The 18,709-nt window shown below is 44.9% G+C and overlaps 1 protein-coding gene across 3 annotated transcripts in view; it reads left to right on the top strand.

Annotated features, from left to right (window-relative positions):
• Positions 1–16,750, top strand: part of NUGGC (nuclear GTPase, germinal center associated) — a 41,253-nt gene extending 24,503 nt beyond the window's left edge. The window contains exons 11-19 of one of the 3 annotated variants that reach the window (XR_010944719.1): positions 17–150; positions 4,713–4,877; positions 6,718–6,875; positions 8,346–8,487; positions 9,656–9,764; positions 10,262–10,300; positions 10,828–10,964; positions 12,965–13,078; positions 16,491–16,629. Coding sequence is in view for 2 of the 3 variants with exons in the window: in XM_067742461.1 (XP_067598562.1) it covers positions 17–150; positions 4,713–4,877; positions 6,718–6,875; positions 8,346–8,487; positions 9,656–9,764; positions 10,262–10,300; positions 10,828–10,964; positions 12,988–13,078; positions 16,491–16,636 (1,121 nt within the window). In the remaining variant the exon portion in view is untranslated. Of the gene's footprint in view, positions 1–16; positions 151–4,712; positions 4,878–6,717; positions 6,876–8,345; positions 8,488–9,655; positions 9,765–10,261; positions 10,301–10,827; positions 10,965–12,964; positions 13,079–16,490 lie in introns of all 3 variants that reach the window. The other 2 variants (XM_067742461.1, XM_067742462.1) reach the window with 2 other exon arrangements.
• The last annotated feature ends 1,959 nt before the right edge of the window (positions 16,751–18,709 follow it).

The following is an 18,709-nucleotide window of genomic DNA, read 5'->3' as shown; positions in this document are numbered from 1 at the left end:
TGCCTGTGAATTCCAGAAATCCCCAAGTTAAGAGAATATATCAGGAGAAGGCTCTTGGATAAGAAGAGGAGGATGGTGACCAAGTATGTCACTGAAGCTTTTGGCCTGTTTCTCCTCACGGACAGTTTCAGCTGCACGGACAACCTGCCGGTAGGAAGACCCCTGGACTGTGTGTCCTCTGCCTCCTGGCCTGGGCAGAATGCTCCCTCTTACCAAGTTAGAAAATTAACTCACCGTAATCTTTCTTTTCTCATCAGAGGAAGACCCTAAGCTTAGAGAATCTAAAGAGAGCAGAAAGAGAATTCGAGGGTTAACATTGTAACCTTTGAGCAAAAAAAAAAAAAAAAAAAGAAAAGAAAAGAAATAATGTTTTACCTAGGACAGATGGGCTGAGAGGAAAAGGTAAAAATAGTCACTTTTGCCTCTCCTGAGACTTGAATCAGGTAGAATGTGTTTAATGGCAGGAGGGACTTGTCTACTTCTACTGGAATATGTCAGTTCTTGGTTATCCTAAAGAGGCATGTGTGCACATACAGTCCAAAAAACTTTCTTCTGCCTGTGGACTTCCTGCATGGCCTGGTGCTGTCAGAATCTCAAACTCAGAGCAGTGTGGTTATATAATGTGAGGGGAAGGAAAAGAGGAGGGCCTTTCAGCAGAGAGATATTATCTTCATGGTCTAGAATGCAGGTCTTCTGAATAACCAGTTAAAAATGACTTTTTTCATAGTAGTGGACAAAGTTATCTTCTTGATGGATGAATTTTTTTTTTTACCCTAAGATAAGAGGGATAAGCTGCTAAATTCGAGGTTTGGGGGAAAACTTTGTTGCTGGAATCAATCACCAACTGCATTGTTTCCTTGTGAGGGAATGAAAATACAAACAGACGAGCACATATAAAGACAGAACTCTGACCCACAGCCAGCAGCAAGGTGCCTGGGAAACCAACCCCCCATCTACAATGAACAGCTCAGGAAGCCAGTCTGCCCTAACACTTGTAGGAAGTTAGACTGCTATCTCTAGTAACAATCTAAGAAGCTAAACAATAACTTCTGAAACAATCAGCCCCAAATGGCCAGACCTTTGTTAACGACTGACGGCTTCCCTTATCCTTTTTTTTTTAAACTGTCATCCATATTTTATGGCAAAGAGATTGCCATTTCTCTTAGGTGTTTTAACATACGAGCAATGGCTGCTTACAAAACGGAAAAGAAAATTTAAACAACCTGAAACACACAAAAACAACCCATCAGATTCAGATGACAGAAGTATGGCTGGAAGGTTACATCTCCCGTCCAAACTAAACCCTTTAGCAACGATTGCTTTGCCTTTAATTCTGCAAATGACAGTCTCCCAGCAGGCTGCATTATTCTGATCCCACACATCCTCAGTATAATTGGCTGCCCATGAAACTCTCATCACAGACCGCCTTGTTAGCTCATGGGCTTCCCTAATCTTTATCCCTGCTTCCAACTGAGGACCAATCAAGAAAAGATAAATACGCATCCTCACGAATCACATAAGATCCCTGCTTCGAGGTCTCCACCTACGGCTGCCCCACGCCAGGGGCCTCTGATCAGGGCACCAGAAGCCTTCCCATCCCTCTGCTTGCCTTTGAGTGTCTGCCAAACGCAAGTGATGGCCACAGACTCTCTTGTTATAGCAAGCTCTAAGTTAATAGCCTTTGTGGGTTCTCATTTGGTTGGTATTTCTTTATTTCCACACTTGCTGTCAGCTATCATGTTTGCACAGCCAAGCTGTCTGACTTCTTGTTATGCAGAATAGGGAAAGGGGAGAGAAATGTACCGGTAGGGCTGGTCCTGAGAATGTGGGACAGTGAACCTGGGAGGGCCCTGTGGAGTGATGAGCAGAGGCAGCTGGTGCGGACCTGACTTCAGTGTGAAAAGTAAGCAATGTCAACTCTTTTACTTTTAATTAATTAATTAATTTATTTATTTTTGGCTGTGTTGGGTCTTCGTTGCTGCGCGTGGGTTTTCTCTAGTTGCGGCGAGTGGGGGCTACTCTTTGTTGCGGAGCGCGGGCTTCTCATTGCAGTGGCTTCTCTTGTTGCGGAGCACGGGCTCTAGGCATACGGGCTTCAGTAGTTGCGGCGTGTGGGCTTCAGTAGTTGTGGCTCGAGGGCTCTAGAGCGCAGGCTCAGTAGTTGTGACGCACGGGCTTAGTTGCTCCGCGGCATGTGGGATCTTCCCGGACCAGGGCTCGAACCCGTGTCCCCTGCATCGGCAGGTGGATTCCCAACCACTGTACCACCAGGGAAATCCCAGCAACGTCAACTCTTGATGGTCCACGCAGTGTCAGTCAGATGTCCACATTTTAGAAATTAAAAGTGCCGTATAGAGTAAGATTCACCATCTTTTTCATCGTATCTCTTATTCCTTGTTTGGGTCTAGTTCTGTGTAAGAAAAAAGAAACCCTCCTGGAATCTGAGATTTTCCAATTTGACTCTTGTCCTCTGAAATACTAGTGAACGTTTTGACATTCTAACTTCCCCCCAAAATTCTTTGGGGGTGAAAGTTGCCTCTCTGCTCAGCAAAAGATGGTTTTTGGAAGTGCTGATGGAAAACGAATCGGATGTGGTGCTGTGTGTGGTTGGTTTATTTTATAAACACCAGGACAAAGCACTTTGCAATTGAAGTTGGAGCGTGGTATGGAGGTGCCCGTGTAGGGGCTCAGTCCCTCCTTGTAGCCAGACTGCAGGTTACAGAAGACACAGAGGAGGGGGCTGGCTGGCAGTTCTGTGATAGCCTTTTAGAAGGAGTTGCCAGCAGGCTTACTCAACATTCTTTGGCCTCAGTTATTGGTCTCAGTCTTAGTTCTCTGATGGAACGCTGGAAGGCAAGAGTTTGTCAGTTCCTTTGCATTCTGGGGGAAAAAAAATCAAATCTAAAAATAAATGTGATAGATCATTTTTTAAGATTGTGACTCAAACCAAAAACTTTAGAGTTTGGATAGTTAGTGATTTTAAATGAACAGGGATCTAGTCTTTATTTTGAAGAATCAATGGGAAGTTGATTATGACGATCTCAATGTTGAATGAGTCCTGCATTTACTCATGGTAGATGCCAGCCTTTCCCTTTCTCACTGCTCTTTTATTTCCAGCCCCTCCCCTTCTTATCATTCTTTTGCTTCTTCAACAAGGATTCTTTGAGAGTGAGCCTTTGTGAGAATCTTGGAGTTTCTTCTCATGACTCTTTTCTTCTTTCATTTTGATCACTAGTGACACGACAAACTCCAAAGAATCTAGAGGGAACTCTGGGGGAGAAAGTATGGCTTACAGAATTCTAACTAGTGAAAACTCTGAAACTCCCCAGGGCTTGCCTCAAGCAGAATAGTTTCCATTAACTTCTAAAACTCCTCTATTCTGAGACTCAGGGTATAGGAGTTTGAGGCTGTTTTCAGGATCATTCAGCCCCATTCACTTACTTCACAGACGATGCCCTTGCGATCCAGAGATGCTAAGTCATCTCTGTAAGGTCACACCTCAATTCAAGAGCTATTCCTGTCATCAAATTTGGAATACACTTTAAAAGCCTACGTTATCCAGCCATTTCTCCACGCCACTCATTCACCCCAGAAATGTTTATGGACCATGCTCTCCGTGCCCTGCCTTGGAATAAACAAACATGAACAACAGAGTCTGTCTCTCCAGCAAGGTCCTGGCCCAGGGCAGGAGACACATGGCCTGAGAAGAGACATAGCACAGCAGGGGTGTCCTAAATGCAACGGGAGCCCAGGAAAGAGCGCCCCAACTCTGCCCGGGGAGTCAGGGAGAGCATCACATGGGAAGTGACTTTTGAGCTTTGGGAGTATGAGAACATGGGAAGAGCACATGCAAAGGACCAAAAGTATGACACGTTTGGGGAATGGTAGAAAGTTCGGGGGCAGCTACATGGGAGGACTTTTTGGGCAAACAGAGAGCTGGTGGTCCTGGAGAGATTGATTGAGTTCTGGCCACGAAGGACCTTAAGTGATGAGCTAAGGAGTGTGGTTTCTTTCCACTGCAGTCAGGCACCGTGTGGTCCCCAGGGTTCTCATACAGGGGACAGACACTACAGAGTTCCCAGTTTGGAACCTAGAGGTCAAGGCTGCCCCTGGCGGTCACTCCCTTGTATTACTTGAATAGATATTTTCTTCCCTGACTAGACTATTCTCCTTTGAAGCAGGAACCAAGTCTTTATTTTTGTGGTCCTGTAGCTTTGCTGTTTATTTAAAGCAGTGTCCAGAAGATCAGTATTACCTGGGGCTCGCGAGCAATGTAGAATCCCAGGCCCTTGGGTTTGAACCAACTCTTCTGATGGTTTCTATGCACGTTAAAGTTTGAGAAACCCTCTCCTCCAAAACTGCTTTGTGCACGAAGTTCATTAAATATTCGTTGAATCAGATGTCATTGGAAAAATCTCTTTTAAGGACAACTGGATTTTTAAAAAATATTTACTCTTTCAAGTAGCCTAATGGGTTAAACCCCAGGAAAAGTTGCAGGAGGATATATTTGTTCGATTCTCCAATCCCACAAAGCGTAAGGAGGTCTGTGCCCTGAAGGGTGCCTTACGGGGATGACAGGGAGGAGTCCACCGTGGGTGATCTGCTCAAGCTAAATCTTGTGTTGGTGACAGACTTAAAGAAAGCAGAGTTGGAGGAGATGGTGCCTTTAGGGAGGGGGTGGCCTCACGTTCCTGATGGCCCTTGTTCCCTAGAACGAATACTTGCATGTGAGTGGCCTGCGGAGATTTGTGGAAGAGAAGATACAGCTGCTGGAGAAGGCCATCGACCAGTGCTTTGCCCACATAGTGCAGCCTCTGCAAGAAGGGGTCCAAAATGCCAGGAGTTCCTACCGACAGATCCTCGGGGCATGCCTGGTGGTGAGTGACCCTCTAAAAAGAAAAGCCGTGATGTTCGGTGAGGCCCGCCTGATTCTCCACCTTTTTTCACTATGCCATTGCTTTTGAAAGAAATAAAGAGCTAGAAGAAATTAGGAGAGAGTGAAAATTGCACACAGGAAAGCATATTGAGGGAATTGTTTGTGCACTGTGAGGACGCAGGGAAGGGTACATGTGCAGCTGAAAGAACTGGAATTGAGGATCCGAGGGTCTTGTTTGGAATGCCAGCCCCACCAAACATCCTCTCTGTAGGCCTGGGCAAGGCCCTAAACCCACTTAAGCCTGTTGGGACTTTTCTTCTGTAACATGGGGCTGGTAAACACTTGCCCAATCTATTTCACAGGGCTGATGTAAGTATCAATTAGATACACAGTAAGAAAGCACCCTATAATCTCTCACTTGGCACACAAATTGTTGTTTTATCTTTTCATTATTCAATAGTTATATGGGGTTTCTAAGGGATGAGAGATAAGAAATGTGTGTGGTTGTTTAAGCCATGAAGTTTGGGGTAATTTGTTTCATAGCGATCGGCAACGAAGTGACCCTGGAGAGAACTGTTTCTATACGATGGTGGAAGATCCCAGATCACAAAAAGTGAATGAGTGGGTGGGTGCTGAGAAGGCGAAGGCACGAGGTGGGGACCAGTCCTCTGAGACAATGCGCTTGTGGAGGAAGAAGCAGCATCAGGCACCTTCAGGCTGTCACCAGGGCTTCATCCCAGGAACTGTCCCCGCTCTCCTCAGCCCTTCAATGGCTTCTTTACTCTGTGACTACGGGCACAACCCAGGGCGTTCCTATTTGATAAGCAACTTGCCCTTGCGATCAGATATTTGGGCAGACATGTTTATACTAACATCATATCTTTAGGTAACACAGTAAAATAGCCTAAATGTCTAATCATACGAGAATGCTAATGATATGATACATCCATATGACATTACGTGGTTATTCCAATAATTTTTTGGAAGTATTTACAATGAATTCAGGAAATGCTCATGTTATAATATTAAGCAAAAATGGCAGAATATTAAAATAGAGATAGATGATAGATTGATATGGGAAGATAGATATGGATAGATAGAGATACTATGATGCCAGTTGTACCATGCTACATGGCCATTCACTGAAAACATATATCATTGATTAATGATCACAAAGGCCTCTACTGAAATTTCAGTCAGTGCAAATGTATTTTTTATTCTCTTTACTGAGGATCAATCACCATGTGGCTAAAATTTGTCAAGTCTCTTATAGCTCTAGCTTCATATTATTTTTTTCTTCCGATGTGTGAGTTTATGTCTCTGGGAGAAAATACTACAAAGAGATACACATCAAGTTACATTTTATCAAATATGTAATAAAAAGTGTAAAACATCGAGGCTGTGCTCGGAAAACCTAAAACACATACTCGCGGTAGAGTCAGAGCACACTTTCATTTAATAACTGCTCATTTAGCACTTATTTATCAAGCATGACCTATACCAGGACCAGATGGTGAGGACATCACGATGGATGAAACATCGGGTCTGATCTTAACCAGCTGATGGTCCAGTTTAGCAGCCTGATGAGTAAAGAGACAAACGCAAAGCTGTATGTAAGCAGAGAGCAGAGGATGCTTTGGGAACCCAGGGCAGGGCCACCCGCCAACCTGAGGTGTGACTGCTGTCCTCTCTGTGTAGCTTAATAATACATTGAAAGATCGTGTCTCTACTCTTCCCTGTGATTCTTGGTAATGGTGTTTGGCCAAAGGCAGTGCAGCTCTGATCCCGTGAATTCTAGGTAACACCTACTAACTCCACTATCTTATTGTTTAATTATCCAGAGGAGTAGAGGAAACCAGGGTTTTCACCAGACTCTGAAAGCGGTTTGCCTGAAAAACGGTATCTATGCCTCCAGGACTCTTGGGAGAATAGATCTGAACGAAGCCATCACGCAGCCCATCTATGAACAGATTGATCCTGTTTTTGGAGGCATTTTTAGGTAAAGGATCCTTCACTTGGATCCTCTGTGAACAAACATGCGAAGAACGCTCATCTTTAAGAATTTGTACTTTGGATCTGGAAGGGACCGGAGTAGCTTGCCACTTGAGGAGGAAAACTTAGTCTTTGGCAAAACACAAAAGCCCTAGTTTGGTTTACTTAAAAATTTCCTATGGTGACCTGGAGTGCAGCTGGAGATGCTGCTTTCAGATTAATATTATGATTCCCATTATTTTTCAAATATCTCCTACATGCACCGGGGATCTGAGCCCAGGACAGGGGTATTTTGGTTGGAGAGTGTGGAGTTAAGGAAACACACGGCCTTTGTAAATTTCCCTGAATGAGAAAAGGAAAAGTGGCTCACGATGACTCTGCTTGCTTTTGACACACAGCGTGCTCACACAGCGTGGGGTGGGGGGCTCGAACCTTCACAGCACCCCGTCCTTCCCTTTTTCCTTGACCTCCAATCCTTTTCTCCATCCACAGAAACAGTCTCTCCTAATCCCCAGCCTGTCCCCAGTCTCCCTCCTTTGCCCCTGGCATTTCACCTGGCCTACCACCCTCTCCTGTTTGAGCCATTCTACCTTTGCTCGATTCTTACTCAGTGCCTCCACCCCCGTGCCCCCAACCTTCCTTTAAATGTGTTTGGAATCCTGCTATTCTACCTACGCTCACCCACCCCTGTTTTACACATCTGTAGGGTAAACTCCAAATTCCTTGAAACGGCCTTCAAGACATTCCACCTGCTTCCAACTGGCCTTTCCCATCTCTCCCCACCCCCCTGTCAGTGTCAACCCCTGGCTTTAACCAGCCTGAGGACAGCAAAGAGCAACTGAGATGTACCAGGGACTTGTGCTAAGCACTTTGCATGCATCATGTCATCACATCCTCCCCATAACCCTCTGAAGTGGCTCTGGTCTTCTTACAAGTGAACACACTGCCATTCGGAGGAATCGTATAGTTTTCCCAGGGTCACCCGGCTCCTAAGAAGAGAGCTAGGACTTCAAGCCTCTGCCCTCTCCTCTACTCACCTGATGCTTCTTATTCCTGGGATGTCCTGAAACCTAGTTCACTATGTCGTCCCTGTGGAGAATGCCTCCTCCTCCTTTTCACGTCCCTAAATCTTACCCATCTTTTACGGTGTAGTTCGTCCCACCCTTTCAAGTGGGAACACCTGGGCAGCAGAAAGACTATGAGTTTTGAGGTTAAACAGATCAGTGCCCAAGGTCTGGCCCTGCTACTTACTAGCTGTGTGACTTTGAACACATTAGCTACCGTCTCTGAACCTCAGCTTTCTCATCTGTAAAATGGACATCATTGCACGGACTTCATTATAGGAATTTTGTAATTGTTAGATCTCGTCCTCCTTCTCTTAAAAATGAGTAAAAGAATACCAGCTAGTTTCCTCTTTGTTTTAACCCCACCATAGCCACCGTTGTCTCTTAACATTTTATCGTGCTTTCCCCTGTAGGTCTGGGAAGCCCAGTGATGGCTCAGCTCTGATGCCCCACATAGATGCTTTTAAGCACTCTCTGCAGGAGAAGATGACGGAAATTGGGATAAGAAATGGCTGGAAATATGACAGCTATAAAAAGAGTTTCCTGATCCAGGAGGTAAGATCCTTATAAAGTGAAGGGGGCAGCGAGGTTGGGTAGTGGTTTTCTTCGCAGCAGGATTTTGGAGGTTGCCTGTCTTTTCCCACCTGTTTCCCTGGAGTGTCCAGGGTCTGGATGGACCTTATAGCAGGCACCGTGGGATACAGAACATAGTGGGATGGGGCAAAGAGAAGCAGTCCTGAGTCTGCTACAGACGTAGCAAGCTTTGTCCCACTGAGAAGAAAGGAAGAGTAAATGCTGAGATGGTCAAGTAGCCCCAGTTCCCAAGAAGAATCTTCAAAGAATCCTTAGAAGTATAAACATTTGAACCCACCTGTAACATTCTCACTGACTCCTTTATCATTTTTGCCAATATCATGAAGTATTATCCACAGCGGTGAAGTTTAAAGAAGAGTCTTTTTCTGCAGATCATTTTTTAGCTTTGAGGCCTCAAGACTCTTGTCTGGGACTCATTTGCTTAGTCCAGGCTGTCTTAGCCTGTTTGGGCTGCTGTAACAAATACCGTAGACCAGGCAGCTTACAAACAGCAGAAATTTACTTCTCACAGTTCTGGAACTGGAAGTATAAGATCAAGGCGCAGGCAGGTTTGGTGTCCGGTTGGGCCTGCTTCCTGGTTCATGGGTGGCCATCTTTTTGCTGTGTGCTTACATGGCAGATGGGGCAGAGGAGCTCTCTGGGGTCCTGTCTATAAGGGGAATCATCCCAATGGGGAGGGCTCCCTCCTTAAGACATAATCACCTCCAAAGGTCCCACCTCCTAATGCCATCACATCGGGGTTTAAGATTTCAACAGAAGAATCTGGGGGAACGTGACTATTCAGTCCACAGCACAGGCCCAGCCCAAATTACAGGGTAACACTAGAGAAATCGCCTGTGCCTCCCCCGCCCTCCCCCAAGTGCCCCATCCCAGCAGCTCGCATGCACCCGAGTTCAACTCTGCAAATAGTTATCGAGTTTTCTGAGGTGCCCGGCACCGTGGGAAGCACTTGGGGATATAAAAGTGCTTCAGATAAAGTTCCTGCTTGTGAGGAGTTCACAGTGGCGGAGACGTGTGAACAGCCAACGATAATACAGGGCAGAGGAGGCGGTGGCAGTACACGGGAACCCCTGCCCTGCTTCTATTAAGGGATTGTCACAAATGGCTTTTTGTTAACGTGGATTCTCAGATAAGCGCCATCCTGGGAGGCCTGGAGGGACACATCCTCAGAAGGAAGAGGAGGATTTATGAGTCTCTCAGCACCTCTGTTCAGAACGACCTGAAGCCCTGTTACGAAGGTGGGCCCCCGAGAGTAACTTTTCCACCTCCTCCGGGGTCTGTCGGCTCCTTTAGCATCCTAGTCTGCTGCTCCCCCTTCAAAGTATTTGTCCTCCTGTGTCCTGAGTCCCCATAACACTCTTGCTCTACAAATTAAAACCAAACAATTGCAAGGGTGTGGGGAGAGGTCAGTCATGACCCATTTCTATCTGTGTGTTTCTAGTTCTGTCCACCCTTTATCTAGACACCTTGCTTCTCCTCTCCATGCTGCATCTCAGCTAATTAAACTATAAAATCCATTATCCAATTCTCATCCTTATTTTCTTTAAGTATTTGTAAACTCACTTTCCAACTTTTTCTTGGTTTGGTGGTCCCACTGTTTTTTTTTCTGGGGTGGGCGGGTGAGTTTGGAATTTTGGAAGCTTCTGCTTAATTCACTCATTAGATTTTCAACATGAAAATGATCTAAATATTGAGTTAGTGTTTTGTATCATGTTATTCTATTTCCACGGTGTAGAAAATGGTGCTACATGTATGAATATATATGTGTATGTAGGTAGGTATGTATAATACATATGTGTGTGTATGTGTGTGTATAGTTTGTTTGCTTGTCTTTTTTTAAATGTGCTTTTTAAATTTATTTTTTATTTTTAAAATAAATTTATTTATTTATTTTTGGCTGCGTTGGGTCTTCGTTGCTGCGCGCAGGCTTTCTCTAGTTGCGGTGAGCGGGGGCCACTCTTCACTGTGGTGTACGGGCTTCTCATGGCAGCGGCTTCTCTTGTTGCAGAGCACGGGCTCTAGGCGTGCGGGCTTCACTAGTTGTGGCACGTGGGCTTCAGTAGTTGTGGCTCGTGGGCTGTAGAGCACAGGCTTAGTAGTTGTGGTGCACTGGCTTAGTTGCTCTGCGGCATGTGGGATCTTCCCGGACCAGGGCTTGAACCTGTGTTCCCTGCATTGGCGGGCAGATTCTTAACCACTGCACCACCAGGGAGGTCCCTGTTTGCTTGTCTGTCTTTCTGGTGCTAAAGGTCTCTAAGCAAGTCCTTGCTGTGCTGTGACTGTGACTATCATTTTTGCCAGAGGTAGCTCAGATCACGGGCAAAAAAGCATGTGAAAGAATGAAAGATGTCCTCAGAAGAGGGCTGGACCGGCAGGTGGACGAGGGCATGTTCGAACGGGCTCAAGAAAGGATGCAGCACCAATTTCACCAGCTGAAGGTATTTGACATCCATGGTTTGAATTCCAGTCCCAAAGAGGCTCCTGGGGGAGCACAGGAAGCAGGTACAGAAGACAGAAGAAGTAGTAGTTGTTTGGGCCCAAATAGAGCCGGATGCCTTCTCTAGAGAGTGCCCAACCGATGGCCATGATTCTGGGGAGGAGGCCAGCCTCCACTGCCACCACATGCTGGCTCGGGCTTCTCTCTGAGACCGTGGCTTCAGAAATGCAGCCCCTCCAGCCCTCTCCTGCCTCTTTCCTCTTTACTGAGTCATCACTAGGACAACTGTAATACCTAGAGGGGATCCTAAGCTCTTCACAAACATGAGTTCATTGAATCCCCAGCAACTCTGTGAAGTATACTATTATTGTTCCCATTTTACAGATGAGAAAACGGAGGCAAAGAGAGGTGTATCAAGAGGTCACACAGCTAGTAAGTTACAGAGCGGGGATTTGGGACCAGATAACCTGGCTCCAGCAATAGCATAATCTTAAGACAGATTTTTTTTTTAAATGAGGGAAAATGACTTGTCTACATAAAATACCAATAGATAAATGCCAGTCAACTATTATAGGTCAGTCTGTTACAGTCCCTGGCATAGATTTAGGTGTGACGCTGTCTATCTCAGAAGACAGTTCCTAACAGTTTCCCCAAACCTAAGTGCTTCTGTCAAGTACGCTTGGATGATCTTATCCCAGCCCTGGGTCTCTTAGCTAGCCAACCCCTCCCCAAGTAATATAAATTCTTTGTTTTAGTCCAAGGTACTGCTGGCTGCCCCCCACCCACCCCAGGCCCTAAGCCAATAGGGTTTGCAAATTCATGAGCCTCAGTCCAGGCTTAGCTGACTCTCTCCCAACCTCCTGAGGACCCCGGCTCCTTGCTATTTCCGTCCACCTCTGAACCAGCCTGCTTCCTGAAACCTGCTTCTGCACAATCTCCTCTCCCCGCTTCACCACCGTTATGGAAAATACATTTCTCCACAACACAAGGCATGTAATATCTCTTGGACCAGGCTAAGAGGTATCTCATTTACCAGGCGTGGTTTAGTTTCCATCATTTAACATATTACCACCAACTACAAACACCTGCAGAAAATTTGCCAAACTCTACAGCTGCCAATCCCCACTGAATGTTTAAAAACCGGCCCTTAAGGTACCCAAGAAAACAATTCCACCGAAAAATGATTAGCACGTTGAGCACGTACAAACGTATCTTAAGTGACAACCACGCAGGAAGGTGAAACTGGGCAAGACCGCAGAGGGTTCCCATTCTCTGATCTCACAAACAAGGAAGCTGAGGCCAAGGGCCTGAGGTACTAGAAGAAGGTTCACAGATGCAGCCGAGATTAGAGCTTTGGGTTCCCAGCCTGGTGCATTGAAGAAAAGACCATAAGACTTGGAGTCAGGAGATGCAGGTTCAAAACTAGGCTCTGTCAGGCTAGTGGAGAGTCCAGTGTTTTTCAACGGGAGGCAAGAGATGCTTAGAAGAGGAAAACTGGTTTTAGTTGATAGAACGACTGAGAGTAGCAAGAAGACATTTCTCGGGTAGTTGGAAAGTTATATATTAATGGTGTATTATGAAATGTAGGAGGTCAACAAACATTTACGCAGTGACTAAGTGCATGATAGGACAATGGGACGGTGACCCTCTCTTTGCCTCTTTTTCTGTCTCTGCGGTGGCTGTTCTCCCCCCACCACGCCTCTGTGCCTCCTCATTACTCCTGATTTGGTCATTCAGCATCAGAGGTACAATTTCCATGAGTCTAGGAAAGGAGATACAAAGGCAGGTGGGACCCCTCAGAAATGTTGTCCTGATGACTCTGGTCACCCAGGGTGTTCTCAAGCGGTCCACCCTTGGACCTGACTTTGAAAAATGTGCCAAAATGCAAACTTTGAAAAAGTTGCCAAAAGACAACCCCAGTCGCTAACACTCTCTGGCTGGGGGATTGGGTGGGGTCCCTTTCATGAGATTCCTTTCCCTTAGGCTGTGCCCTCCTAACAGAATGACCGTCCTTTGTCGTGTAGAATGGAATCACGGAGAAGGTGAAGGGCAGCGTCACCACCATGCTGACCCTTGCTTCGTCCCAGGGGGATGGGCTCTACAAGGAGCTTGCAGGTAAATACATACAACCTTTGCATAAAGGGTGATGATGCCACACCCCTACCCCCCAAACTGTGGTTGCTCTTTGCTGGATTTAAAGAAATTAAGTTAGGAAGAATTTCTAGGGCAAGGGATGGAGATGATAAGAACAAGACTGCCCCCTCCTTTGCTGAGCACCCAGCTGAGACCAAGCATTATATTCGGGTTTTGTGTACAACGGCTCACCACATTCTTACATTCACCCTCAGGGGCAGGCATTCTTGCTCCATTTTGCAGATGCAGAAACTTAGATAATGTGCTGAGGATCCGTAGCTGGAAAGCGGCAAAGTCAAATCCATACCTCTGTCCTGGTGTCTCCATAAACCCATTCTTTTAGACTGATATCTTCCCATGAGAAGCCTCATTTTCTGGTTGTGGTGGAGAAGGTTTGTTTTCATCCACCAGGAAGCTGGGGATGCAGCACCAGGGGCATGTGGTACAGGCAACCATCTTCCCTTCACACCATGGGCTCCACCAGGTCCCCTGGTGTAAACTGGACAGTGTAAACTGGTGCAAACAGCGACTGGGCAATTGCTAGCAAAATTTAAAATGTGCACATCCTTTGGCCCAGCCATCCTTCTTCTAGGCATTTATCCTCTGATATCCTCATACATGGCAGAGTGGCATGCGCACAAGGTTATTCAGGGCAGCATTGTTCATGGTCTCAAGACCTCAGAGATCCGTCCATAGACTTAGGGGTCGTGATGGTTAAGCTCACTTAGCTACACCACTAGTAGAGGACCTCGCAACTGGTTAAAAAAAAAGCAGCTTTATATGTAGCTGTAAGAAACAAGCTCCAAGATATATAGTAAAGTAAAAAAAAAAAAAAAAAAAAGCATGTAATGTGTTGCCATTTGTGAGAGAGAAAAAAGGAAAAGCATATGTACGTGTCTGTATATGCAGAAAAATCTCCATGGGATATACAGCAGCTGGTCACACTGGTTGCCTCTAAGGAGGGGAACTGGAGGCTGGAGAATGGGGAGGGCAGAGACTCGCTTTGCACTGGGTCTTTTAGGTTTTAAACTATGTGCACAGTTGCCTGCTTGGAAAAAAAAAGAGCTGCTGCCTTTGTTGAGTCCATCAGGGTGAAAGTGGTCAGGGCTATTTCCAAAGAAAAAGCCACAATTTCCGCTTCTAAAGATCTGTCCTGCACTTAACGTATTTCTTTGGAAATCATCGTTCTCTCCCAATTCTGGCTGGTGAGACGGCCGTCTAACCTGTTCCTAGTGGTCTCTGGGAAGGAGATACGACACCCTTGCACTGCAGTGTATCGGTCTTTCCCATGACCATCTGTCTTGAACCTGTTTTAAGATTAGAGTCACCCAATCGTGTCTTCTAAGAACCCCCCCTCGAAGTGGTCAAAGGTCTCCTGACTCTCCAGGTCTCACAGACAGAAAATGTTCCCCAGAGTTTGATGTAAATTACTCTTTGCCATAATTTAAGACCATCTCCTTTTCTTCCCATCACCAGCGAATATACACTATGTAGGGAGTACTGTGCCAGGTACCAAAGAGGTCTGAAACAGTGCCTGCTCTGAGTCTTAGCTGGTTGTTAAGACAAGATGTGCAAGACTGTAAATCACAATAGCAGATCATATGCATTCACTCTGCGAGAAACCACAGCCCCCTCCTAGGTGCTGGGCAGTGTTCTAGGTACTGAGGGTACAGCAGTGACCAGTACAGACAAAAATCTCCACCTTCATGGAGCTTACAACCCAGAGGGCAGAAGGTAGACAGGAAGCAGAATAAATAAAGTGTGTGGCAAGCCAAAGAGCGATACATGCTATGGAGAAAAATAAAGCAGGGAAGGAGAGAGAGAGGTCCTGGAGGAGGGGCCAGGGTGGCCAGGGAAGGTCTCACTGGAAATGTGACATTTAAACAAAAACCTGAGGGAGGGGATGCACTTGGGCACCAGACTGTTATTCCCACAGTGCAGAAGACAGTGGTTATTCAGGGCTGGGACACTGGGGTAGCTTCAAGTAAGCTGGGCCCTAGAATGGAGCCTGGAAGGATAAATACGATTTAAGAGGCAGTGAGGAAAAGGGAGACCTTCTAGACTCAGGAGAAAGACAAACAGACTCAGGGTTCTGACTCCCTTTTTTTTTTTTTTTTTTTTTTTTGCGGTACGCGGGCCTCTCACTGTTGTGGCCTCTCCCGTTGCGGAGCACAGGCTCCGGACGCGCGGGCTCAGCGGCCATGGCTCACGGGCCCAGCCGCTCTGCGGCATGTGGGATCTTCCCAGACCGGGGCACGAACCCGTGTCCCCTGCATCGGCAGGCGGACTCTCAACCACTGCGCCACCAGGGAAGCCCCTGACTCCCTTCTTGGTCAAGGTCTTGGCTCCCATCACTGGCCAGCTCAGGGTGGGTGGGTCTGAGTCATGATGCCGGGCATATAGAGCCAAGGGCGATGGAGGGGCTTCCGGGAGCAATGCCAGAGCCAACCCCAAGGTCAGTCTGAAGTGTCCCTTCAAAGCGGACTGTGTTTGTCAGGGTTCTCCAAAGAAACAGAACCAATAGAATGTATACGTATGTCCATATATAGAGAGAGAAAGAGATCATTTTAAGGGATTGGCTCATGCAACTATGGCAGTTTTGTGCATCCGAAATCTGATAAGGGAGGCCAGCAGGCTGGAGATACAAGGAAGACTTGCAGTTCAAGTCCAAAAGCAGTCTGCTGGAGAATTAATTCCCTCTTGCTCAGGGGAGACCAGCCTTTTGTTTTAGTCAGATCTTCATCTGATTAGATGAGGCCCACCCACATTGCGGAGGGCAATCTGCTTTACTCAGAGTCCACTGATTTAAATGTAAAGCTCATCCAAAAATATACTGACAGAAACATCCAGAATAATGTTTGACCAAATATCTGGGCACCACAGCTCAGACAAGTGGACACATAAAATGAACCATCAAAAGGATACCATTTGGTTGCAGATCATGGGCTAAGAGCCTGAGATGCCAAATGTAAGAGCAGATTCCCTTAGGATGGGCACAGCTGTGGGGAGAGAGATCAGAAAAGGAGAGAGATGCCTGGAAAAGACTTGGGGGAGGTTTTTTGGGGGTGTGCTTTGTATCTCCTTCCACTGAGCACTTATGAGGCCTTTGTAAAGACTCAGTGATTTCCCAGACCTTTTTTATGGGTAGGTTTGTGTTTATTTTCAAGGTGCCCCCTATGCTGAGATAAGCCTTAAGATAAGAGCAAGAATGCCTGGTTTGATCGAGCTATTTATAAAACACATTGACTGGACTGTCTGATCTCTAAGCTCCATTCTCAAGTTCAGATTCTGGGACAGGTGACCGAGGTCAGAACAGGATTCTCAGGGGATTTGTTTTCCGGGGACGTTTCTGAAAAGGACTAACTCCTAATGCTTACTTTCTGCTCTTCTGTAGATGTCAAAAGTGAATACAAGGAGATGGAGAAGCTGCACAGGAGCCTGAGGGAGGTTGCTGAGAATGCACTGCTGCGTAGGGGCATGCAAGATTTCCTTCTGAGAATGTCCCCCAGCAAATCTGGCCCCCCCAAAACATGGATTTAATTCTTGGGGCTTAGCACCATGGAATACAAACCTAGAGGCAAATAATCAGATTTACTACTGTTTGTTAAAACCTAATAAAGAACACCTCCCAACCTTGGGGGGCTTTATAGACAACTCAGTATATTGTTACTTCTGTCATAAGCTGAGTACGAAGCAACATCATTTCATTTTTCTACTATTGCCAGAAAGAGTCATCGTGAAACCCTCACGAAGGTCTAAAGCTTTAGGGACAAGAAACTTGTGCTTTACTGGAGAAAAATATCTAAACAGCGAAAAACTTATATGTGGAATCTAAAATATGATACAAATGAACTTACTTATGAAACAGAAACAGACTCACAGACATAGAAAACAAACTTATGGTTACCAAAGGGGAAATGGGGTGGGGAGGGATACATTAGGAGTTTGAGATTAGCAGGTACAAAGTACTATAAGTAAAAAGGATAAACAACAAGGTCCTACTGTATAGTACAGGGAGCTATATTCAATATCTTGTAATAAATTATAATGGAAAGAATATGAAAAAGAATATATATATATATAACTGAATTGCTTTACTGTACACCAGAAATTAACAAAACATTGTATACCAACTATAGTTTAATAAAAAGCAAACACCAAAAATAAACATTGAAAAACTTAAATATTGGGGGAAAAAATTGCAAAATAAAGCTTTAGGGACCCAATTCTATTTGCCCTTTTAATACTGATGAGACTTTTGGGTAAGGAGGTAACATTGTGCCATGGAAACAACATGGGTTGTTCTGTGGGTTGAGAGCCAGACAGATAAGAGACCCGGCTTTACCACTTCTCAGGATTGTTATCTAAAATGAGCACTTCTCAAACATTTTGATCTCAGGACCCCACTCTTAAAAATTACTGAGAACCTTAAAGAGATTTTTTGATGTGGGTTATATCGGTTGATCTATACTGTACTCAGAATTAAAACCAAGAAAAATTGTAAATAATTATTTACTAATTCATTTTAAAATGACAATAATAAACCCACTACATGCTTTCATAAATAACATATTTTTATGAAAAAAAGTTTTCAAAAAAATTTAGTGAAGAAAAGTGACATTATTTTACACTTCTGCAAATCTCTTTATTCTCTGGCTTAATAGAAGACAGCTGGATTCCCTTATCTGTCTCTGCATTCAATCTGTTGCAATCTTTTTGGACAATGAATATGAAAAAAATACAGTCTCACAGATACAGAGGTGGAATACGGAAGAGTCTTTTAATAGACTCTTAGGTCATTTCTGGATATCTTCTTTGATACTACAGTCTTGACAAGTGGTAGTTTCTTAAAGGTTAGTTGCAGTGTGGAATCTGAAATCATACTGGTGAATTTTTTTTTATATTCTGTTACATTAAAATACATTTCTATCTCATATTCTGAATGTATCTTTTACCAGTTGTGGTGTCAGGCGTTGGTCATTTTGAAAACATTCATTCACTGGGTTAAGCAGACCTTCCAAATGTTGACATTTCACTATATAATACTAAAAATCATATTTGTTGATATCTCCACCAACTTCACCAGGAAAGTTTTGAAGTACTGGGAATCTGTCAAGCTCGTGGTGGAAGATACAAGTTTTATAAATATCCATTTTCCCCTAAAAGTTCAGCTTATCATTGGCAACAAATACTGTCAGGTGTTTTCTTTGAAGTGATAGTTTCATTTTGTTCATTTTCGAGAAAATGTCCACCATATAACTAAGTATGATTAACCATAGTTTGTCTGTCAAATGCCATTTCAAACAAAAATGATGTTCCATGAAAATACTGTCAAGTTCAACTCACAACTGAACCATACAAGTGCTTTTCTTTGAGGCAGTAGGAGGGCTTTAAGTGTACTCCCCATTCTGTCACATAAATTGGCATCTACTTAAGGGTCAATAATGAATAGAATTAATAACATAGTATTTCACTAAGAACATTTGAAAGTGAAACTGGCCTTTTTTTGTTTTAACTGCAAGTGCAGAATAGTGAGAAATACAATAGTTACTAGAATAGTTTGGTGGCATTGCCTTGGTTCATGCTAAGGTGCAAGTGGTTTTACTATCTTTG

The sequence above is a fragment of the Pseudorca crassidens genome, chromosome 7 (genome assembly GCF_039906515.1).
Source record: "Pseudorca crassidens isolate mPseCra1 chromosome 7, mPseCra1.hap1, whole genome shotgun sequence".
Classification (NCBI taxonomy): domain Eukaryota; kingdom Metazoa; phylum Chordata; class Mammalia; order Artiodactyla; family Delphinidae; genus Pseudorca; species Pseudorca crassidens.
Note: the sequence above shows the minus strand (reverse complement) of the source record. Positions and strands in the feature narration are given on the sequence as shown.